General features: G+C 30.4%; 3 protein-coding genes across 4 annotated transcripts in view; 2 read left to right on the forward strand and 1 right to left on the reverse strand.

Annotated features, from left to right (window-relative positions):
- Positions 1–33: 33 nt before the first annotated feature.
- LOC131844476 (multiple C2 and transmembrane domain-containing protein-like) lies at positions 34–7,286 on the reverse strand. Its single transcript, XM_059193383.1, has 14 exons — positions 7,128–7,286; positions 6,065–6,155; positions 5,514–5,635; positions 5,024–5,170; positions 4,670–4,838; positions 4,256–4,440; positions 3,599–3,818; positions 3,058–3,203; positions 2,416–2,561; positions 1,958–2,028; positions 1,521–1,627; positions 1,295–1,404; positions 859–956; positions 34–226 (listed from the first exon to the last, which is right to left on the reverse strand). The coding sequence occupies exons 1-14, from the start codon at positions 7,238–7,240 to the stop codon at positions 128–130; spliced, it is 1,824 nt and encodes a 607-aa protein (XP_059049366.1). The 5' UTR covers positions 7,241–7,286; the 3' UTR covers positions 34–127.
- A 1,114-nt stretch (positions 7,287–8,400) lies between these two features.
- LOC131844188 (RE1-silencing transcription factor-like) lies at positions 8,401–23,389 on the forward strand. Of its 2 annotated transcripts, XM_059192995.1 has the most exons (28): positions 8,401–8,663; positions 9,047–9,217; positions 9,617–9,751; positions 10,062–10,152; positions 10,976–11,126; positions 11,461–11,584; positions 12,014–12,153; positions 12,316–12,401; positions 12,550–12,661; positions 13,221–13,438; positions 14,033–14,136; positions 14,457–14,511; positions 14,633–14,688; positions 15,075–15,129; positions 15,504–15,715; positions 16,164–16,236; positions 16,356–16,462; positions 16,712–16,809; positions 16,943–17,183; positions 17,645–17,751; positions 17,935–18,001; positions 20,302–20,423; positions 20,740–20,884; positions 21,056–21,139; positions 21,286–21,346; positions 21,693–21,814; positions 22,203–22,287; positions 22,606–23,389. In XM_059192995.1, exons 1-28 carry the CDS (start codon positions 8,511–8,513, stop codon positions 22,659–22,661), a joined length of 3,231 nt encoding a protein of 1,076 aa, XP_059048978.1. In that variant the 5' UTR covers positions 8,401–8,510; the 3' UTR covers positions 22,662–23,389. The 2 variants fall into 2 exon arrangements, with proteins under 2 accessions (XP_059048978.1, XP_059048979.1); XM_059192996.1 differs by lacking the exons at positions 10,976–11,126; positions 11,461–11,584; positions 12,014–12,153; positions 12,316–12,401.
- A 1,151-nt stretch (positions 23,390–24,540) lies between these two features.
- The window catches only part of LOC131844341 (aquaporin AQPAe.a), a 38,171-nt gene continuing 37,014 nt past the window's right edge, over positions 24,541–25,697 (forward strand). Inside the window, exon 1 of the mRNA XM_059193200.1 lies at positions 24,541–24,731. The gene's annotated coding sequence lies outside the window, so the exon portion shown is untranslated. The remainder of the gene's footprint in view (positions 24,732–25,697) is intronic.

Genomic DNA, 25,697 nt, shown 5'->3' on the forward strand with positions numbered 1-25,697 from the left:
TTAATTCTTACCTATTTTTTTAATATCTTTAACAATACACTGGGAATACCACAATATGTTTATGCAAAATTATAATAAAACATTTATATTTTCTAAATATTAGAAACTTGAATCACATTCATTATTATCACAAACTGCTAAATGATCTAGTTACGGGATGTTTAGCTACAATATTATTATGATCCTTTTGCTCCGGCTCTGGTACATTTAATTCCTTCCAATGTTTCTGCAATAGAAACACGTTCATTAGAATATCAAATCTATAAAATAAATTATTTTATACTAGCTGTATCCCGCGGCTCTGCCTGAAATACACCCTGTGTTAGCCCGGACACATATTTTTGGGTTTCGTAAGATAATTTACGATAGGTCGTTTATATTACAAACAAAAATCAAATCTTTCTTCATTGAAATATACAAAATCTACAAATAATTAGCATACAGTGAGACAATTAATAAAATAAATTTAACTCTAGACAATATTTTTATCCTTTATTGCAGTTGTAACTTAAAACAATATACATGAATAGTCTATGATTTTAATAAAAAAAGATAGATAAAAACTTCTAGGAAAATATCTATCACACTCTAACAATAGTAGAATCGTCGTCTGTCTCTATTCATACAAAGTAAAGTCAATATACAGCCCCGTACCCAGTAATTTCACTCCAATATCTTACTTATCTTCTAAACCTGATCACCGCTTACGATGCACACAAGTTGATGGTGTGTGAGACACAAGTAGTCACGTAAGCGAGTTTGTACAAAGTCTATCACGCTGATAAGTACAAAGATTTTACAGTAATTATAGTTATATGTGATATACATATAACTATAATTACTGTAAAATTTACTTACCAATTGTTCGTTGTCAGGTATCCTTGAAATAAAATCCAGTAAATCGTTATTAGGTGTCCTTTCTGGATCTAAATATTTTCTAGTAAACTTATAAATACCTGTGAATTTATAAAAGCATAGTTATGTTAGATATATGAGTACCTTTACATTAAAAACTATCGATTAAGCGTTTCCTCTAACAGGTTTTTTCGGTTTATGTCATTGAAATTCAATGACACAGGATAAAAGGTATGGCATCTTAGTCCCCACTAAGTCCCCACTAACTTTTATCAACTTGTATATTTTACAACCTAATCACACCATGCAACTGAAATAAATTACAAAGCAAGCTGCATAGCGGCTGAAATACGAGTATGTGAGAATGTGGTAACCACGCACTACTAAAACTATGTAGAGTATGTATGAATGGTACAATGGTCATGGATATATAACTTACCTAAGGCAATCATTATTAAATTAAATGGTATTATGTATAGTCCAACTGATGCTATGACCAAAAACAACATGACTAAATAACTTATAAACGGCACTTCAAACGTCACCAAACTAAAAGAAAAATATAAAGTTAAACAGATAAAATGTCCACAATTTGTTATAAATACTGTCTTATTATTTATTACAATAAGATATTAATAATGTTAACACGGTTAATAAAAACTTACTTGTATATTCTTTCCAACATACTAACAAGGTACTCTACACTCTGCGTTATAGTAATTGTCATTTCCGGTAGCCCTTGCATTTTTGCGGTCATGGCTTTTATACTTAGCTGAAAATTAAACTTATATTGTAATAAATAAAAAATAGCTTGTGTGACTTAATTTATATCATTTATAATATCTTATAGCTATTAAATATCACTAATATAAAAATTATTAAATTCAATAAATTAGATATGTATATGTAATTACAGTTTTTCAAGAGTAACCCATATAGGGTTTCCACTACCGATAAAAAACAAAAGACAATCATAAATAGTAATTGATCCACGAAGTTTTTAGTGTCTACAATATTTGAACTGACGACCTTTCTGTCTTAGTCACAGTAGCAAACAACTAAGTCAGTAATGTAACGCGCTGACAACCTAAATCATAAATACCTTTTCATTGTCGCTTACTTCCGGTTGATCGTCAACATTCTTGTTAGAACCTTTACTTCCATTTACCAGACCTAAAAATATATCATTATTTAGTTGCATTATCTAAGTTTTGTAATGCCGATGTCCAGTGTCATGTGTTATGTAAAAAACGAGGTTTATTATTAGAGCAAAAAAGGCAAAAGAGAATTTTTTTTTTGTCTGTCTGTGTCTGTGTGTACACACATCAAACAAAAATTACTACATGAAATTTGATACAGTTTTCACCTATGTATTTTTAAATTAGAGGTTTAACTTGTACTATGGACTCCATGTTATAGCAAGAAAATATATTATTCCGTGCGAACCAAGAGGTGATCGCCAGTAATAAATAAGATATTTGGGGGAGGCCTATGTCCAGCAGTGGACGTCTTCCGGGCTGCGATGATGATGATGATGATGAAATAAAAGAATAAAATTACTCTTGTTCCGCCGATAAACCCAATAGTATATGAAGGGCAACAATAAACAAAGCGGTGTTGTCCACAATTTAAAATAAAACCAGAAGAATATCCATATGGCCAATGCGACAAACGACAATTCCTGATTCTCCCACTCAAATAACTGCCTGAAAATAAAACACAATAGTTAAATACATTATAGTATAATTGACGCGTTCAAATTGTTATTTTCGCATAAAACTTATTTAAAAAATGTATTAAACTGTCATTTTCCAAATGTATATCTTGTCTAATCTACACAAATAAATACTATAAGTATAATAATAAAACCTAATCGCATGTGGTCATATCCTAAATAGTATTAGTAAATAAATGATCTTATGGAATGGCAAACAGACTGACAGCATACCTGATGGTAAGTGGCAACCGTCGCGCTTCGCCTACCTATAGATATCTTATGAGTTTACATTTCGGAAGACTGAGATGACATACCTCCTTACCCTGTAACATTACTGCCAGAATTCACCTTTTATAGGCAACAGAAACACTGCTTATGAACCTAAAGGATAGAGAAGACAGAAGTGCCTACGCAGACGAGTTTACACAAAGTCGTACCTCGGCAGGTTATTTTTTTTTAATCTGTATTAAAACAAAAATAATTACTTGTAATATTCATTAGCTTGATACAAGGCATCAAACAAATCTCTTATAAATTCCAAGTTGTTGTAAATAAGGAATACGTCGAATTTGGGAGGTTTTTTGAGGTATTTTATTTCCTTTGGCTGAAACATTTTGACTGCCGCTTTCACCTACAAAACAAAAAAGCTTTATACTCTCAATCTAAATTAACAAGATCTCACTTCTCCCTGTCCCTAAAAAAATTGTACATATGTTTGCATATCTATTACTATACTGAACGGATTTCAATTAAATTAGGTACCTACTGGTTTTATTAAAAGAAACTGTAAAGAATATTGTTGCAGGTTACAGCTAGGGAAATCTATTATTAATTTTATAAATAATAATTATGACTAATTATATATATATCACTATCTACAATCTTCAACTAATCTATATTTTAATTTGTCTAATTTATCTGTCTAAGTACTTATTAGTTAGTTTATTATGCAATATCATATTTAAAGTCCATTTATTACTCATTCTAAGCATGATATCATAGCATTATTATATTAAGGCTACTAACCGGATTCCAAAATATAGATATTTCTAACAAAACTCTAGGACAATTGCCTCTAGCAGCAATCTTATTGGATTTATCTTTCAAAGCGTACCAGCGCATCGTTCCATTAGCTACCCTCAATAATGGTATAGAAACTCGTCCTAAACTCTCATTTAGTATAGTAGTCAAAAGAGAATTGTCGTACACTTTAAGATCTAAACATGTTGTAATATCCGATATGTTACTGAAAATAAACAATAATTAGGTATTATTAATATTTGGTCGAAGTTGCAGGTAAACTGGATCACTTAGCATGCTTTCTGAATCCTCAGCGTTTCTAAATTTTTATCATGAGATCTAAATTCTAGTTGAACTAATTACATGTGCCATGCAGTAATTTAAAGTTCATAAATAGGTAAGAAACTCAGATCTACATAAAATGTTTTTTAATTCCAGACTTCAAAAAGAAGACACTTTAAACTTTTAAATATACATATATATTTTCGTATGTTAGGTACTGAAATAATTCTACAGTAACATCAAGGCTTCTGTACAGATTTTAATATTAGCGCATATTACGAAATAAAAATGACGTTTATGTCTATTTTTCTAAGAACTTATAATCGGTATCAAATTTTATCATTAAGGATTTAATATATTAACTAACTAAATCATACTTACAACACATAACTTCTATCCCAATTATATTGATCATTATTAACTCGAACATTGTGCGTTTGTACCCTTTGGTTATCGAGTTCCAGCGTGCAATACGCGGAAAGATTGCCATTAAGTCCTTTTGCTCCAATCACTTTCACATGAACCTCCCCAATTTCGCTCCAATCGTTGGCTAAGTTAAGGAATGCCTAAAAGTGTTTTTTTTTTGTATAATTTACTAAATTTTACACATTACTTAAATGAGATATTTATTATGATATCATTTAAGAGTTAGGTAACCCGTGACCAAGACGTTGATAACAGTGCCCAAATATCGGGAACTCTTTCAATAATGTGTCATATTGTAAACGTTCGTGAAAAAAAATTAAAACTGATTTCACTAAGTACCTAAACATTAGTATTAAAAATTGTACATACATATTTTTCGAACGCTTCATCCATTTTCTCATCACCTTTATGCGGAGGGATACTTCTTCGAGTGTCGCACATCGTCACAGAAAAATGTACTGAACCAAATCCATCGTCTAATTCTTGCCAAAACTCATGTGTCCGATCCTTTTCAAGGTCCAATAGATTTAAAATACACCTAAAAATAAATACTGGCGTTTATATATACCTATATCATTATTATAAATAATTATTTAGTGAAGATGTGATTTTCTTTCATTTGGGCATATGTTCAAAACTACGCTTATTGTCAATATTGATATTCTCTTTCTGATGAGTAGGTAATCAATACAATCAACTGTTAAAAATATGAAAAGTACCTACCTTCCCATAAAGTTTCTTTGCCTTCCTTTATCCCATAATGAAATCCTTAGTAAATAATCGTCTTTTAAGTTAAAATCAAATCGTTCCTTCCATTCTGGGTGATTGGCGTTTGTGGATACCTTTGATAGCAACGTTTTTGAGCCCAACCTAATGGATAGTAAATGTTATTTATTAGTAGAATTCATATTTCTTAATGAAATAAAATCTTAAACAATCTTAAATGCACCAGAAATTAATCACGATAATTTCCAGAGGCTGCGTCAGACCAGCTGCAGCAGCTGCGGTGAGGAGAGGCTAGTTAGGCGGTGCGTTAGAGGTACACCGCCGTTTTTCATTCCTAATATCCCTTCTACCCTGTGTTTATAAATTATGCAGCTGTTTTAAATCATATATAATGAAATGAAATACAAATATTTGTATTTTCACAAAGCGGATCTTATATATATGTAACTGTATTCAGTACATAGATATTATATTAATTATTAATTACCTAAGTCTGCAGAAAAGTCCGTGAGTAGAGCCATCATTTGGTTTGTCTGGAAGACCTTTAGCTTCTACTAGCACTACAGTTACAATTGTACCTTTGACATATTTATTACCTGCTGTGTCGACCTGATGAACAAGATATCAATTTGTTAAAACATTTTAGACTTTTATCTACTAGTGGTACGCTTATCGTATGAACTATAATCTCTAATAAATCATTTATTGTGTAAGTATAAATAAGTACCTAAATATGGTAAACGAAATTATATTTTTCAAATTTATGATAATATCGACTGTCGTCAATATTTTATCATGTTGCAATACTTATTTAAGGTGTCTAAATGTGATTATTAGTGCAAATATAAAAATATGTGTTAACAATTTTAATTCCAAATATTATATGGATATTAAAATTATTGTCATAAGTCTTCATAATCATCACAATGCAACACCGAATCCAATATGATAGAGGCAAGTGTAGCGTATTTAGCATTGTTTTTTAGGTGGAGTAATTTTAAATAAAATAATATAATATGTTTTGTAAAAGATAAATACCGTATAATTTGTGCCGATCGAAGTTGTGTCAAGATTTTCTTCCGAAGGTATAGATTCTAATAATGACCTCTTTTTCTTATTACCACGCCATCTATGAAGAAAATGAAACTATAGTAAAGAAATTGGTATGTTGGTATATGCGACAATTACCATTTACTATACTGTGCGGCATAAGCTTGTTTGAATTAATTTTAAATTTAATTATTAATCTTATATTAATAATATATATGTGTATAAAATTCTCGTGTCACAATGTTAGCTACCATACTTCTCTGAAACGGCTTGACCGATTTCTATTAAATTTGACATGCATATTCAGTAGATCTGAGATTTAGTTTCCATACTCCTAAGTGATGGTTGTCCTTAACATCTTATTTAATTTATTTGTAATATTTTTATATATTTATTTTTTTATAATGTGGCATTAAAAAATACATGCAACCCTAAATTTTCACTTACACTCTTCTATCACCAATCCCTATTTTAATAGCAAATTTAATTTATATGACAAAACAACGTTTGCCGGGACAGCTAGTAAAATATAAAAAATAATAGTACAAATACAATTACTTAAATTGATTATATTTATAAACCCCCGTCAAATTAAATCTTTAAAGAAGATTTAATTTGACGGGGGTTTATAAACAGTTTTAAAGTTTTTCTTTTGTCTTCGAGAGTTAAGAGTATAAATGGAGAAAACGTTAAGAAAATTGTTTATTTATCTAAGATAGGAGGCAGTCCGGTAGCACTTATGTAAAAAATATAGATAATAAGTACATAAATAAATCACTGACATTAATTCCATCCACAAACAAGTATATAAGTTATTATATTTATATTTCAAACAAATATATATACTTACTGGATTCCCCAACCGAATAAAAGACTGTCGCGGGTCTAGGTCAAGTCATCTTATAATATCTACATAAATTAATTATTATCTAGAGTTTCCTTTTTTTTAAGGTTCGATGAAGTAATGTAAATTACTTTGGTACACTATAATTATATTTAAGTAGATAGGGTCTAATGTTCTTGGTTTCAATATAATGTAATAGTCACTTACAGAAGAGAAATATTGTTTTTTTTCCGGTTCATCCATGTACTACTGTTACTACTACCCGTAGAATCTATGGAACGACGAGACGGAGCACTGCCATTATTATTTTCACTTTCCATAGTTAAACTATTTCACTTTATTATAACATAATAAACACATGCTCAGCGTCTTAATTATAATTCTATTATGAAGTGTGAAGTATTTTATATTTAGTAATACGTACCAATACGATAACATTAATCTGATTAATATATCGATAAAATGTTTTATCTATAACTAGGTGTTCCCTTGTAAATGTTGTTCAAGAATTCGTCTTTATATAAATGTCATCTTCACATTTAAGAATAGTAAATACTTTATTTTTCTTATTAATTACGCGTAAAATAATCATGAATAATATAGGTACCATTATAATCCTATAAGACAGGACAGTTGTCTCTTCATAAGTTTATTTTAATCCACACTTACCACGATGACGACGGCAGCTTTGTATGTAGGTAAGTATAGTGATACTTCTAATGTAAGGAACGTTAAAAGTAACATCATACTTACATACAAAGCTGCCGTCGTCTGTTGGTCTGTCTAAAATGTCGTATGCCGACTAGCACCGCTAGTCGTTAATCGTTATATATATTTCGGAGAATAAAGAGTGGTGACTCTACTCAATATTCTCCCAACTCTGCCGTCATCTAAGGAGAAATTACTTTAATATATTCAAAATATTTCAGTTATAATGAAATTCGTTATCCTCATGGACGCTCGGATCTTAATGGTCTATTCGAGCACCAGCTGAAATAACCTTTATACCACAATTCATACTATCCATGCACACTTATACGTCCCCCGGGTGCCCCTCCGATGGATCCCCGTATATTATTTTAAACGGTGATTGAAATTACGATAACCTGAGGCAAGGTTCGAAAACCTAGCGGTGTCCTCAGACTGAAGTAGTATCCGTCAGGCAAGAGTTGGCCTTCACCCGCTCCATAAGTTCTTCCACTCATTTCGTTTGCCATCTGCAATCGTCTTCTATTGGTCGGTAGAAGCTGTGTAGGCCAGCTGCGAGCAGGAAGCTCCTTTTCACAAAATGATATACCTATGATCATGATACCGCAATATTATCGTATTCGTATAATTATTATTCGTTATTGTTTCGCGCCATCTCTTGGTGGCTACAAGAATATAATTAATACGTTGTCGTTTTTATTTACTCTACTCTCCACTAGAGGCGCTGTAATTTGGCGTCACAAAAACGCATCATTTGTTTTGGTGGCGCTAGTGTCAATGAAATATGTTTGATACTTTCGTTTGTAGTATTAAGGAAAGAAGAGGTTATGGAATAAAAAATTAAATATTGTTCAATTAGTGGTACTATAAATAACGAATAAAATGGAAAAACGAAAGGAGTCGTTGAGTGCTTTAAAAATTTGTAGATTTTGTTTATGTCAAGATAGTTCCCTATCGAATTTATACGACAGATCAAGAAAACCTAAAAATGCAGTTCCTCTGTCGCTCAAAATTTTATCAAGTGTATCTATCGAGGTAATTTTTATTAATATTATTTAGTTCATTAGTCTTATTAATAATTGATAAATAATTAATATTATAATTTTAAAAGGACGCCACCTATACAGGATTTTGTCTGTATTAATTGCGTTAATGGCGCCGAAAACTTGTCTTTAAATGTTTTATTCATAAATTTATAAAGCTAAACTTATCATAGATAACCGTATGTAGTAAAATTAAATGTTTAAATAAAATATACTGATACCATCTACAATTTAAAATAGTAGAAATCATTTGTCAGCATTGCAAGCGCCACCTGCCGGTAATAAAATTAGTACTTTATAATAAAATTTCATATTATTTTAACTAAAATGTTTAATTTAGTTTATTCTTTTCCCAAATTATTATTTATTTTACAGGTATTTCCATCAGACAAGATGCCTTCATTTATATGTAATCGGTGTAGATTCTTTATGGATATTTGCTATGAATATAAACAAATTTGTCATCAAACTGATGAAACCATCTTGAATTATGTTCAAAGTGGAACTCCTATGGAAAATATGGCATGGCCTTCTCAACTTAACAAGGTAAGATCTTGAATATTTTTATATTAATTGTCTTAAACTTTATGTAAAATTGGTAATAGTAGGTAAACTAGTTAAATTAAACAGGTATTTCAATCCAGGCATGTATGTAATGTAAAGGAATGACCAAAATTATTTATAAAAGTTATATAAATGTTATTTATTATGCATATTATATAATGCAGGAACTTTGCTACATTATATTTGTTTACGCAATCCACACAGGTTTGTAATATGTCTCCATACATATAATAATAAACATTTATATAACTTTTATAAATAATTTTGGTGAGTTTTCAGAGTTAATGGTGTGGAATATGCTGACCCCAAACAGTTTAGTGTAAGGTAAGAGAGTTGATAACAATGAATATTCCGTCTGTAATATATATTTTTAAATTTCAGCTCTATAAATCATTTACCAAATCATTAACAAAAGAACCGGTAATCAAATCAGTAGTGGAAGGTGGTGCAACAGTTCAAGTAACATCTCAATCATATGATAGTGATGAAGAGGATGAAAATGTGTACAATATTAAGGTATATTTGTATTTTATACATGATGATGACTGATGCCCTTACTTGCAGTTTATATTAAAGTGGCTCTAGTAGAGTATCATTGGATGATATCAGATCTGTTAGCCCATCGCTGTGATTTTAAAGGAAATGAACCACAATGGTTTCCAGGGGGACTGCAAAAGGGTATATTACTAACAATAGTGACATCAGTATCTCTCTGCCTTAGAGTAATATGTAGATTGTCTTTTTAAATAATTATTAATGATTAAATTAAATTTATTTATTTATTTTAATGTTCTACCATATTTAAACTGATTCTATTTTTTAACAGATTGACCAATTGGAAGATGGATCTGAACATGTCAAATTGCTGACAAATAAAAATGAAACTGATTTTGCCAAAGAAAAAGCATCTGGGAAAGGTAAATATTGTGTAATGAATGAAATTATATAGTAGTAATAGTACTAATTTGTCTTAAATCTGCGTGTGTTCATAGCTTTTTCATATTCTGTTGTTTATATTTAGCATGGTTCACTCATTTATAAACATGTTTTCACTTTTAATGTGTCCATTGTTCCTATACTGACTCAAGCAGACTGAATCAGTCTGCCCCGGTGTCCATACATGTTATTACAAGGATCACACACTGCTGACAGATTATATAGATTCTGATGTTCTACCAATGGAATGTAATGGCTGAGTTCCTTAAAAGATCACCATTATGTGAGTTATTAAGGAAATACTTATAGATCGCTATCCCAACTTGTAATTTTTTTACGCTGTATAGTTGGAGCAATAAATTTCATTACATTACAGGTTGATTTATACAAATGGAGAGAAAACATGTTTAATTTTGTGACAATAGTTGCTGTTTGCATTTTCTTTTCCATTTACTTAATTTGTTTGTATTTAATTTCAGTACTTACCTATATTGTCTAAACCAATACTATAAATAAATAAGATTTTATTTTGTTTGTCATTGTTAAACTCAACATTTATTTAACTGAGTTTTAAAATAATTAGAAACCTCTACAAAGCTACTATAGGTCAATACCTATATTTATTTTCCTATACAGGTTTGTACCAGTTTACTATTTGATAATAAGCTATATATTTAATAATTATCCCCACAATGTAATTTTGTTTTATGTTAATATTTAAAATTCAGTTGCTTCCAATATCTGGTTGCTTTTATGTGATATTCTAATACAGTTTCTTCTTAGTACTTCTAAGTTGTCATGCAGGCTTATATGACGAGATAACACTGAAGAAATCAGATGCAAACCGCTGGCCATGCAACCTGTGTGACTGCACTTACCCTCTGCAACAGTTATTGGAGTTACATAAAGTTCAAAGGCACAGAGCTAGAACTGTACCTTGCAATCACTGTAATGCGTAAGTATCATGAACTTATATCTACACTAATATTTTTGAACTGAAAGTTTGTTTGTTAGATTAATTTCAGGAACTAATATTTTTATGGAAAAATTAGTTCAGTGTTGAAATAACCTATTTATTGAGGAAGGCTATAGTCTACATAACATCACGCTAAAATTAATAGGAACGAAGCATCAATGTCTGCTAATCAATACTGCTTCTCTTAGATTAAATACTGATGCCACAAGTACTAGTATAATCTATCTGAGAATGAAATGGCCTCAATCAGGGCAAACAATGTAGTATGAATAATAATTGATATTTTTAACATGCTTTTAAATGTTACTTTCAGTAAATTTTATAACAAACACGATCTGGCGACGCATGCATTAATACATTCTGATGACATGCCGTTTGAATGCTTGGCTTGTGGACGCAAATTCAAACGATTAATTTTACTGAAACGCCATGAGAAGGTGAATTGATTTTTACCGTTTATTATGAGTATTTTCTACACGTAAATTTATACTGTGTATTTTAACTTCCAATTTGATTGTGTTACCTTTGACATTTACTCATTCAGGAGTACTATCTTGAATTTTCTAACTTATAAATTCAGTATTTACAAGATTCATTCAGTTTATTCTTTCCTTAAATTGCTTTTCTATATATATGAAATCTCTTACATTTATTTTCATCAATAATTTCATTACATTTAATTAATCCAACGCCCCAAATCAAGGTAGCATACCCAAGATAACGGCAGCGTTGCATCTTTGAATGGCATTTTTAGCCTCTGGGCAAATCTAGTACCGCCTCTCAGGTCACAAACAACTTCGATAGGCGCGCTAATTGTTTGTATGGGTATAATGATTCATTAAAGAATATTTAATTGATCCTTTCAGGTTTTACATAGTGACCTGTGTCAGTTCAGTTGTCCCCATTGTACAGTAACATTTTTGTCTCAAGAAGAATTAGTAGCGCATCAAAATAGACACGGCAACATTGCTAACCGGCGACATGTTTGTCCAGTATGTAGCAAGAGGTAATGTTGGAAATATTTACATTCACATGTAGAAAGCTAATTATAAACGACATTGATTAAAATAATCGACTTTATAAATTTAATTTTAAAGCCGATTTCTATTTTTTTTTTATTCTAACAATAAGTTTAATGGTATTTTAATGAAAAAAAAAATTGTTACAGATTCCATGAAAAAAATACACTACGAAGGCACATAGATATCGTACATAACAAGAAACGTGGTTTACGTTGCGAGTATTGTACAGAGCGTGAGTCGAAAGGAACCATAATCAACTATTCTTCCTTTCACCATTAAAATAAGCTATGAACATGCGCACACATAAGAATAAAACGTATCAGTAATGATTGATAATTGTCACTACACAAATTATTAATAAACTTATTTTTTGTTCACAGTATTCTCATCAGTATCAAAGTTGACAAGACACGTACGCTCCCATGCCGGCAAAAGGGCTTATCCGTGCAAGTACTGTAATAAAAGCTTTTTAAAATCCCATCACTATACTAGGTAAGTTGTACAATCATATGTTACTGTGTAACATATATATATAATCATATACCCAAAATGGCTTTCAGTCCTCATGGAAAACAACTGTAACATTATTTGTCCATTTTCACAATTGTGTAACCACTATTTTTTTTTATAAATTATAAGCCCAAAAACAATTTTTAGGTTACCAAGCTCAAATTTGCCAGTTTTTCACCTCTTTTTTTTAAACGATTAGTAAAAATCCTTATAAATATGGGATAGTTATTCAACGAATGTTTAATTAAAAAAACTAGCGAGTTTCAGAATTCAGTAGATAGGTAGAGCTATGCAATTATGAACTTCATTGTAATAACTGTAGATTATTATAAATTTTCTACTTACATTTTAGTTACTTTACTTTACCGTTAGATACATATTTTTTTGCAGGAATGGGATATCAAAATCAACGATTTTTCTTTGCATTTTTAGGCATACATAAGTAAAAACCCATAGCGCTCAAACGGTTAATGTGTGTTACCCTTAACATCGTTATACGTGGCATAAGTCTCCTCTATAACAGAAATACATATATTTCCAGACATTTACGTGTAAAGCACCGTCACGGCGCCAATCGTACCCCTTTCGGTGATATAGACCAGTACCGCTGTGAACAATGCGAAGACACGTTTTCAACGCAGGACGAGCTGATATATCATTCCGCGATACACGCTACGCAGAATCTCACTTGTCCACTCTGTCAGGAAAAGTTTGAGAATGTTGACGCTGTCACTGTGCATATAAAATCTCATGTCAATGGTAAGAATAGTTGTAGCCCTTAAAGATAATTCTCTACTGAGCACAATACAAATATATATAATTGTTTTTGTGATATATGTAAATATTTAAGATTGAAGTGGAAATATTAACTAAACAAGAGATATGACTTTCACAGTGACGTTTATTTGTTTTAATTTTTGTTTCGAATTTCCACATCAGACTATAATTATATTTATTTATACTAGTCACCAAATTTAATTAAAATTTAAGTGTGAACGTTATTAAGATCATATTGTCAAAGACTTACATACTGAAGTGGCACCTAATGATTCATAAGAAGATATATTTGAGAGTAGGCAGCATCTTCTATTTCTCTGCCAAATCGCTATGTCGGTCGGCTATTATTATATAACTAACTGAGCCAAATTTTATATTGAACCATCTGTATAATTTTAATAAAAAGGTGTTCATATTCACTTAATTATATTATTATCTTGATGAATTCATATTTCTATTAATTCGGATAGCACTAATAGAAATATGTAAAAAGTAAAAGTGAATATTGGAAGACATATTATTCCAAACATCACTGTAACATACTGTAAATATCATAAAACTTGTATTTTGGTACAGGAATAGAGTTTATGTGCGACTTGTGCGAACTAGTATTCACCTCAAAGGAAAAACTAGATCTACATTTAACTACCGCACACGACGAAGAGCTGCGGAATTCGCAAGTAAGTAATTGACTATTAGAAAATATGATTTTATATTTGGATTCTTCTTCACATATTTCTGTAGTAACCACCCATTTTTTTTATGATTACCAAATTCTTTACTAATTACTTGATAGATATTACATAAATGAGTTACTTCGTAAATTATTATTTTTAATATATATTATGAAGTTAATAAATTGTAGAACACTCAATACAATTGGGCAAGTTGTTTATTATGTAGTTTCTTAACAAGCTTTCGTATATGAATTAGAACTTATTGATTTGATATAAGTATGTACCTATATCTTTTTTTTACTTTATCTGACTTACCATAACAGGATTCTTCCATGGAGGTGGATGCCGAAGACGAGGACGACGATAATACAATCAATGGTAACTATTGTTATTATGTAGTACTATTTCTTATGGCCTTTACAATTGGATTCATAATTAAGCGACGTCTTTTTTTTCTCAAATTGCAACATCATCATCATCATCATTAATTTATTTCCAGTGAAAGAAGAAGGAGACCACATGGTAGTTGAAATCAAGAAAGCCGATAACTTTATGGTAATTATATTACTCAACTTCTATTAATGAATCTGAATATACAGACAAATCAGTTTAAGGTTTTCATCACAGTACCGAATTCTATAGTATTCATGTGGCGTGTTTTGAATTCTTCCATACATGTTTCACGTTTATCTTATTAGTAGGCTATTAAATATTTTTTTAATCCCTTATTGTACAAAAGCCGGGCTTAATACCATATTAAGCTCGCCTTACTTAAAGGTTAGTAGAGAATTAACGGCTAACCTTTAGGTGATATAGAAAGCGTTGAGGGCAGTAATGGTGAAAATAAAAACTATAATAATAATATATCAATATAATCGTATATAATTAAAATATTCACAAAAATAGGGACAGAGTACTAATATTGTAAACTTATATTGCAGCTCGATAGTACAGCGACTGAATCTGAAGCTAAAATAGACAACACAAATTCTGAAGGTAAGTACCAAATAATTGTCTATCACAATATTATTATGTATCTTCACGCCAGATCTAGTTAAATAATCCCTATACATGTTTTGAGAGCTGACTTTTTTCGTTTTTCGATGTAACTAAAATAAGAAACAACCTGACACCCCACCTGATGAGCGCTATGGATAGTATAGATGTATCGCTATTGCCAAAACTAAGGTGTCATGCTTTTATACTATTTTGTGATACATAATGGATACCACTGTCCATCAAATAAGCCACGTATATTCCATTCTACTTGCATAAAAAATATATTTCAAAATGCATACTTACAACTACTGTTATGTTATGTAATGAAATTTGACTATGTTTCTTATACATGATCTTATTAATTACTATAGAGAGTGAATCCGAAGCGACTTACTCTGAGCTGTCAGCAGTTGATACATTGCCAACGGTGACGAAGGAATTACCCGAGAAAGCGGCTGAGAAAGTCCCAGTCAAGAGGACTACAGCTGCTGTTGCCGTCGTGCCCGCTGCAGCTGTCACGCCCACAACAACCATCACCACAGTCGCAGTAACTAGCGACAACGTCAAAAATGACAACAAACAGGTAATAGTATATTACGTAATAAGTGCGTTATAATGGTATAACACACAGCGGAATTTTAGGCTGAACCGCCTATGTTAATTACGCACATATCTTCTATGAAGTTTTTCAGCAACCTTTAAAACTAAGATTCACACTTATAACTTTTTTAAATCAGCGCGCTACTTACTATCTACGCTACCTACTGGCTGGCGCCGCACAACGGTAATTCGAAAATAAATAAAAAAAGCAAACAGTGCGGTTACGGAATATAACTTAACTATTTTCATTTATAACGCACGTATTTTATGAACTGCTTTATATATCAAAAACCGGTGAAATCTCGCCTCCAGACAAGTTAAGACGTGAACACGTGTAATAACTGATAATTTCTAGAATAGAATATTACATACAAGTTGACAATTTATAAAGGTATTTTTCAGATACAAATATCTTTAATTAATTATTTCAGACTGCGAGCATCCTACGTAAAGCTGAAGAAATAAAAAGAAAAGCCCAACAAACCAAGTCAGAAACAATTAAATGTAAGTTTACGTCTTAGAAACTAAAAACACAAACAATAATTTACCGTCAAATCAGACCACGCTCCACTTTTAATATTCTATATCCCATATGCTTTAAAGTACCTTACCAATTTTCCCAGTACCTGAGAAAGAAAAGCCAAATAATAAAGTTGAGAGCACAAACAGCGTTGGTGCCAGTGACAAGTCTTTGCGTCTACTCGAAAAAGAATTGCAAGACTTAAAGAGGGTATGTATTATTTATTTAGTGCATTCATATGTTACAAAGTCTATCTGTAGAATTGTATTGTAGTATTGTAAGAGTAACTATTTTATACGTAGTAAACATATAAAATTATTATATGTATAATGCATCATTACTATTTTGTTATATATTATTATGAATTCCTTACTTCGACTTAAATAGAAATATATATACTTATTTATTTAAAAAAAAAGTTAAATTTAGGATTTAATTGCTAGAAAATTAATATTACAGACGAACTCTCGTAATGAACCTACCAAGATGCTTGCAAAGAATTCGGAATCATTCAGGATTAGGCGACCACAGATTCATACATCTACTCCGAAACAGAGGTAAATAATATTTTATATTCATTTTTTCAATAAGCTTTCCTAATTGTCATTCTTTTTATTTTGTTTCATTTATTGTCTAATTAATCAGTTTTAGTTTATTATTATTTAAATTAGTATTATAAAATAATTAAAGGGTTGATGAAAAGAAACTACAGCCATCAACAAAGGCAACAATAGAAAAGAAAATACCGGAGCGTCGAATAATTACAAAAGAAAACAAGGAACCAAAAGAAACGAAAGAACCAAAAGATACAAGAGAACCAAAAGAGACTAAGGAGCCTAAAGAAGCCAAGGAAGTAAAGACCAATATAATTGTTAAAGATAATACCGAGAAAGAACTTAAAGAAAAGGAAAAAGAGAAAGACACGCCTAAAGTAAGTTTATATTATAATTTATCACATTCATTCATGAGGTAGATAAGACCACGACATTGTATCCGTGGCTATCGGAAAAGCACTGCTTTTTAGCATTGCGGTTATAACTTTTATTTGTAAATAAAACATACACAACATTTTAAATGTAACTAACAATACATTAGTGAAAACCACAACGAATTCAGTTAACCCGTTTCTGAGATTACGTTTTTGTTTACCTGTTCATTTGTGTATCGACGGCCTTGTTGGTGTAGCGGTTTAAACACATTACTTTCTATAGTGTTCCTTCTTTTACTCAAACCGTACAAACATTTGTTTTCTTCAGTATGATTGTTTGTGTAGGTATGGATGTTTCGTATGTGTATTACTTTTAGCTTAGCTTGGGACTAGATGATACTGTGTGAATTGTCCTGGATTATTATTATTATGATCAGAAATAAATTAAAATATAATTTTCACAGAATGTTATTAAAAACGGCGCCAGCGATAAAAGTAGTGCAGAGGATAATGTCCGACGCTCCACGCGACCTTCTAAGATTAAAGATTACGCGAAAATGATACGGGACAGGTACGTAATATTATTCTTATCACAAATTAATAAAAAAAGAAAGTTTTATATTAAAGTGTTCGCAAGAGTTTTGAAAAATCTTTTTTTTATACCATTTATTCTGAGTTTAAATTCAGTACAAGAAGAATAAACAAGAGACTTTCTCAGTATTAGTATAGAAAACTTAAGATTATATTTTTACAGGACCCAAGAATCAGAGGGTGATGATTCTGATATGGATGATGATGAATTTGAAGATAAACAAACCGATGTAAGAATATTACTTTATTAAAATATACACATATTTATATATAGGAATACTAACCCCAAAATTTATAAACACAAAAAGTTTGATTAGTCTGTTTTAGTCTTCTCTTTTGAGTTAATATTTTATTTGTGAATGGCATGGGGTGAGATACAATTATTTTAAAAAATACAGTGCTGAATATCCCAAGAGAACTCACAACAAAAATCAAAAAGGTTTTAAATATTTTTTTTTAAAGACTTGGTAGGCAAAATCCAGCATCATTATCAATTTAAAAATAAAAAGGAACATTAACATTTAAAGTTACATTACAATACATTCATAATGATCAGAGCAGACCCGTCCTTACAAACGGCACCAGCTCACGAATTTCACGAAATTGTGATGGATGATTGTTTTTTACTCAACCTTTTTTAGAGACAGTTGACAACTTCGTGAGTAATAATGAATATGCATATGGTAATGGCTGTATATACAGTGGTGGTCATATAATTAGAAACACTTCTTATGAATAAAGAAAGTATAACAAACGTACAAATTATCGTAATAAAATATACACATTCAATAATTAATAATCATGCAATAATATAGCCAATCAAATTAAAAACTCATTAAATGGATAAAATATAAAACATATTTTACTTTCAATTATAAAATGAGTCTTAAACATGTAGGAATTTATTTACTGTTACTTGCCACTTGGACACCTAATTAGAAACATTTTAAAAAAGCATCCATAACTCGTTATTTTTTTGAAATTGAAAAATAATATTTCTTTCTTGCCTTTTTCTATTATTTTGGCGGCAATTCAAAATTTAATCTGAATTCTATTTTGTTCAAAATGGGCAAAAACAAAAATTGTAACGCGTCAACTAGGCAATTAATTGTAAATTCACATGTAGATCATGAATGGGCGTACAGAAGAATAGCTGAGCATTTACATTGTTCTATTGAGAAAGTTTTTAATGCAATTGATCATTAGAAAACACATGAAAATGATGAAACAGTTGAAAATGGTCTTAGAAAGGCTCGGCCTAGAAAATCCTCTCCGAGAGAGAATAAGCTAATCGTTCGTGTTGTTAAAAAGACCCATTTAAAGGCTCCAACCAGATTAAAAATGAAGTTTTTTTGTCTGATGACCAGAGAAACATCTCGTCAAGACTGATAAGCCAAAGATTAGTGGAAGCTAATTTGTTTGGAAGAACCTCTCGAAAGGTACCGTTTCTTACCAAGCAACACCGAGAGAAGCATTTATTATTTGCTAAAGAATATAATAATTGGACAGTACGAGAATGAAAAAGTTATTTTCAGATGAACCAAATATTACTATGGTAAATTCCGATGAAAGCGCTATGTTAGACGTTCTTTAAATAATGCTTTTAATTATAAATACACAAGGAGTATAGTTAAACACGGTGGCGCTAACATTATAGTTTGGGGATGTTTTTCCGGATGTGGAGTTGATCCCATTTGGAAGATTTAAGGTACAATGAATCAATGTCAGTACAAAAATATGTTACAGCACACAATGACCCTAAAACACTGTCAATAAAGCCAAATATTTTCTTAGCGAACCGCGTACGTCCGTTTTAGACTGGCCAGAAAATAGTCAGAATTTAAACCCGATAGAAAATCTCTGGTATATTTTTAAAAAGACAGTCTTAAACAAACGTAGCACCAGTCAAAATGAACTATATGAAGCATTTATTGAAGCATGGAATTCTATACCTATAGAAAAATGTATGAAATAGATTGAATCTATGCCATGTCATTGCAGTGCTGTTATTGAAAATAAGGGATATGCCACTAAGTATTAATTATAGCTATTGGTAGGCTGTGGTTAGTAGCTATTTCGTAAATAACAATACAAACCACTAATACTTAAAAAAATATAGTTTTTTATACTTTTTTGTTGTTGTTTCTAATTAGTTGACCATTATTGCTCATACCTTAGAACTGACTAAATCGTTGCCGGTATTGTAATATTGAAACTACACCTATGTAATGGAATTTATATAGTTTTTATAATAAATTATAAATTGTTGAATATATTGTTGCCCTATTTATTGTTTAATTTCAAAATAAAAATGATTGCTGTGAAGTATCTTACATAAGGTCAAGGACCGTTGGTAGTGTTTCTAATTATGCGTCCACCACTGTATATACGACCTGTAATTGTCGACACCTGCCAAAACATCAATATTTTCATTATAATTGCCTGTCACAAATACATAATATATATTCGGAAATCTATTGTCTATAAATAACATCTATAACAATATTTAAGAATTATATTTTTGTTGCAGAATCGTATAAAAGTAAAACGTGTGAAAACGTCTTCGAAACCCAGTCCAGTGCCTGCTCCCAGTCCGACCACAGTTGCGACTAGGAAGCGCGGGCGACCACGCAAGGAGCAATCAAAGGAAATGTTAGTTTAACAGATATTATCATTCATGGGCATTAATACTTCTTTACGCCAGGTCCATTTTGTGGTACACACAGAGAGTCCAATGTCATTGATAACTATGCATACTCGTTCGTTAATTTTCTTAACACTTACGTATGCGGCGATTTTGGAAGATCATTGGTATATGTGGCGTCTTGTGGTCTCATTCTGTACTTGGGGTTCCTAATCTGTTTTAATGAGCCTCAACAGATTATACGGAATGTTTTAATACCCTCGCGGATTTTGTTTTGAACAGTAGTAGGTTTATTTAATTGTGTGTGAAATATTACAATTGCAGACCGAGTAAATTAAAGAAAGAAGAAGCTCAATCCGAAGAAGATGGTAAAGAAAAAAAAGTAGAATTACAAAATAATAAGTCAAAAATATCACCGAGTCCTGAGAAGGATGATCAAAATGAAGATACATCGGAAACCGTCGAAACAGTGAGTTTCTATCCATAATATAATATAATATTAATAACCTATCAAATACCACATACGTACCCGCAACTCGGTTGACTTGATTTGAGAAGATTTAGTCTAACACATACCTTCAACATTATAGATTACATAATGTTATAAAAAATATTAAGTACTCGTAAATATTAATTGCAGGAGTCGAACAAGACCACTGACGATGTTGAAACAAAACCATCTTCCGACGTTTTAGTCTCACCAACAGGACAAACTTTAAAAAAAGTATGTATAAACCTTAATTTTATTATCTCAAAAAAATAAAGTGTAATCTTATCATACAAATAAAACATTTAAATGTTTTATCTCTAGGACATTGAATCCTAAATAATATTACTCTGTCTGATAATATATATTTTTTTTAACTATAGGTACCAATAAAAGCACTACCTCCTGGAATCAAGCCTCTTCCATTGCCCACCACAACAAGACGTAAGTAATTTCTATTTATCATTCCCATCAATATTTAAATTATTGAGTATAAGTTGTAGAACAATTATGGCAAAGACTCCCTTTTTATAGAGTAATAATGTTACATCGAATCTCAGCAACAGTATTAACTCGTCATATAATTGAGTAGTTATAGGTCGCCCTTTTCCTAACTTTGGCAATTGTCAGCAACACAATGACATGCAACGTGCCAATTATACCTTTAGAATGCTTGATCTTGTTAAAAAAAAAACAAGAGAGACGAATTTTAAAATGACTATAATTCGTTAATTATAACAAATTATAGTCATTTTAAAAATCATATATATATCTATATATTTCTTTTTAGCATTGGGTGCTGGGGAACTATGCGAAATGCAAATCGGCAAAAAGATGGTAAAAGTACAAAAGATTGTGATGACCAAGGCCGAAGTAGAAGCTATGGCTAAAAAGGGTTTAGTTGAAATGAAGGTGAGTGTTTTAATACTATAAACACATTTTAGGATTATACATATTTAAAACATTCAGAAAACAGAGCAGTGACTGCTCTGTTTTTCAAATACGATTTTATATAATTTTATTGTTGTGATATTTCCAATTATATCTCCTCCCGCGCCCACCGTATGCTTGTCTACCACCACTATGTTGTAATAATAACATATAATTACAACACAATAATAATATATAAAATTCATGTCGCAAATATTTGTAGAAACACTAATTTATTTTGTATTAAATATGATATGTGAAAATTTGGTGGGTTAGCCAGAGCATTTTTACAATTGTTTCCACTAGTGGGGTTTAAACCAAAATAGAACCCTATTTTAAATCTTATACATATTGTAAAATTATTTTTCAGGATGGCACGATGGTATTAAAACAGGGAATCAAATTGCCGACTGTTGACCCACTCGCACTAAAATCCACGCTAGTTGGTGAAAAAGGTCAGTACGATATAAATTTCTAACTTATGAGTCAACTTAGTTACAATATTGTAATAATTTTATGCCTAAAATTCGAATAGTACGATATTTTCAATTTAAACTTTATGACTAGCCAACCAGATTTAATTAATTATCATGCTAGAACTGACAATTGATATTACACCATTTTTTTTTTGTCTCCAAAAGTTTAATTTACTTAACATGAGTGATTGTTTATTATCTTATAATTAATATTTGTATCACCACCACCACCAATATATGTAATTATATCACCGCACTGATACAACATTATTACAAATATATTTCTTTTTTTTTCAGATATAGCAAAGGAATCTCCTATAAAGAAGGAAACTGAACAGTGCGATAATTCATAAAATAATAATATAAGTATCTACTTTAGTATAATGTTTTCCTCAAATGACACACTGATTTCAAAACATAAGTATCTATAATGTACTATAAGTATATAGTATTTTGTTATATTAGGTTAATTTACATAGTAACATAGTAGCGTAATATTTTCAAATAAAATTGAGTAAGTTAACCTGTATAGGTATACGCGTAAATATTCACTAGTTTTAAAATATGTTATTTCGCCGCACGATTCTTAACTAAAATTTAAACATTTGTGTATAAAGATGAGGATAGATAAATGTATTCTCATAATATACAAGATGTTAGTACATTCATGACACCAGAGCTAGTAATATCTCATAGAGGCTTATTGCATTATGAAATATATACCTATTGCATGAATCCGTCGGGGATGTATGCAGATGCATGAATCTAATATTTCCGAACACAATTCATTACGGACTGAATTTTAGCACAAACTATTATCATATTAGACAAATCTCGTAAAGTAGATGCATAAAAAATATAAGTTGGCCTAAGAGCCAACTTAATATGTGGATTCATTGAGTCAAAAGCATTTCTATAATATACTATTGATTGATTTTAAGCAGTAGATTCTTATTAATATTGATAATAATGATTATTAAATTTTTCGTAATAATAATGTTATAATGCATTAAAATCACTCGAGTCCGTCAGGACTACATTTTCAATGTATATGTCTATATATTTGACAGTGTAATGTACCGTAAGTTATACGTGTATAAGAATTAATGATTAGGTTATCACTAGTAGATAGAGCGAGATGTCAATATAAAGGGATATATTTGTTATTGATTATAGTTGGCGATTTGCTCCCTCTGTTTATAAATATCTGTAAGTATTTAATTACCGCTATTCTCGTCATGGATGTACTACTTAAGTTAAATCATTATGAAATAATTTAACTACATTATTCTGTATCTTGCATATTTATTAGGAATTTTTCTATGACTTGATCATATTTTAAGTAACTTGTATTACATATATTGTAAATTTAGTCAACATTATAACACACCTTTATCTCATAGAGTGGTTTATTTGTACTGCTTGTATATTTTACTACAGAATGAGTAGTTAGTAGTCACTTAAATTAAACTATGATCAAATACTTTAATATTTACATATTATTCGTCTTGTCACTGGTACTGACTGTTGTAATAGTAGATACAAAAAATATTATTTTTGCTACATTTAAATGATGAAACGACTGCAATAAACTGTTATGGACTAACCATTGTTTACAGTTCATAAAAAGTTAATAATAAATACGTCAATAAGACATAGCATATGTATTATTTTTAGTATTTTGTTATAAATTCATAAGATGTATTGTGCAAACTCGTGACTTTGTTTTGTATATTATATTATGATCATAAAAAAAGATTTGAAAATAAATTTACATTACATACAGTTTTGATATCCTTATTTTCCACTTCCTCTCTGTTATTTCTTTTTTCTGCGGTTTACAGTTTGTTGTATATAACATAAGTATGATTTTATTTTACAAAAAACAGTCCAATCAAAAAGAAAATTTTCACACTTCGCAGTAGAATTAATAAAATCATATTTGGTTCATAATTGTAATGACAACAAATATAAGAAAAGTAGTGAACCTGCCTTTCCTTGTGCCTACATTTTGAAAATATACACAAATATAAATACTATTATCAACAGCACCATCCGGTTTTACAATCGAGATATGATTTAAATATATTCGACCTACTCTCCGATATGTCTGTGATTCATACAGTACACCACACACCTAACTTATTTAATTCATCTACTCATCGTTAGATGGCGCTATATATAATACTTGTAAAGGCGGCGTCGCTGTCGCTTCGCTAGCATTGTAGCGTTTCCCGCTAGACTAGAAGGCGGTATGTTCAAAACGAATTTAAACGATCTCAAAAAAGCGCGACAGTAGGTTGCGTCGTGGGACAAACCATTTACAGGTTGAAATAAAATATTGTTATCAACAAAATTGTGTTGTGTTAAGGTGCTTCTAATCGTCCCCACGAAGACTTCCCACAGTCTACTTTATTATCAAAGTAAGTTTATTTTCAACATTTATTTAGCATAATTATCTCACTGTCATAAAATAAAGTAAATTAAATGATAAATTATTACATTTTAACATTACTTTAATTTACTAATGCATATAAATGTTTTCTTTTGCTATAAATGATTTACTAATAATTATGAACTTAAAATTAAAACAAATATTTCAATGATTATCTTATACCCATGTTAGTTTTGTTTGGGCATCCTGGTATACCATACCTGATATACCTCATTACTTTCCACAAACAACAATCGATCATAACTATTGGAACAGAAATACAAATAGATAACATTATTTATAATTAGAAATTATTAAAAATGAAACCTACATTAATTAATGAATAAACCACGTGATAATAGAACAATACCTATCTACATGAATTGTATAAACCTAGAATTTTTAGAATAATGCACCTACCTATAATTTTTTCTCTACATAACTAGGGAAAATTTCATTTTCATTCATGTTTGTTTTGGGTAAACTATAGATAACATAGAATGCTTATTATAGTACACTTTCGGGTGGCCGATGCTGATACGTTGGTTTCGCAATTGATAAATTATATAAGATAAGATAAATCTATAATTACACAGATGAGATATAGCATTGTATTGATTTGTAATGATATTAATAGTTGTGACAGTTGTTCACTAAATCCAAGACATACTAAATCGAAACTACTAATCCAGTAACTACTAAATAGTGTACTACTATTAAATATAGTATTTCTGAAATTAATATGTCGATTATATTTTATGCAATTTAATTAAAATGGGATGGTGTTAAACATTTTATGTTCAAACTCTATGTAATTGCCCTTTTAAACTACCGTGGATTTTACTTAGTATTTGTGTATTTTATATACAACCCTAATCAAATCAATCAAAATTAAAGATATTATTATACCTATAGGTAGTAACAGTCAATACCGTCACCGCCAATTTTGTGTGTA

This window comes from Achroia grisella, unplaced genomic scaffold (assembly GCF_030625045.1).
Source record: "Achroia grisella isolate CSIRO2021 unplaced genomic scaffold, CSIRO_AGI_Agris_v1 utg402, whole genome shotgun sequence".
NCBI lineage: Eukaryota > Metazoa > Arthropoda > Insecta > Lepidoptera > Pyralidae > Achroia > Achroia grisella.

What these genes read in the sequence shown, in the direction of transcription:
- LOC131844476 (XM_059193383.1), bottom strand. Translation starts at nt 7,240, where the DNA reads ATGGAAAGTGAAAATAATAATGGCAGTGCTCCGTCTCGTCGTTCCATA. An exon ending in GGTTTATCGGCGGAACAAGA is followed by an intron (nt 2,029 to 2,415) that starts GTAATTTTATTC and finishes ATATATTTTTAG; the next exon opens with GTCTGGTAAATGGAAGTAAA. An exon ending in AAGTAAGCGACAATGAAAAG is followed by an intron (nt 1,628 to 1,957) that starts GTATTTATGATT and finishes TTTAATTTTCAG; the next exon opens with CTAAGTATAAAAGCCATGAC.
- LOC131844188 (XM_059192995.1), top strand. Translation starts at nt 8,511, where the DNA reads ATGGAAAAACGAAAGGAGTCGTTGAGTGCTTTAAAAATTTGTAGATTT. An exon ending in TATAAAATCTCATGTCAATG is followed by an intron (nt 13,439 to 14,032) that starts GTAAGAATAGTT and finishes ATTTTGGTACAG; the next exon opens with GAATAGAGTTTATGTGCGAC. An exon ending in GCGAAAATGATACGGGACAG is followed by an intron (nt 17,752 to 17,934) that starts GTACGTAATATT and finishes ATATTTTTACAG; the next exon opens with GACCCAAGAATCAGAGGGTG.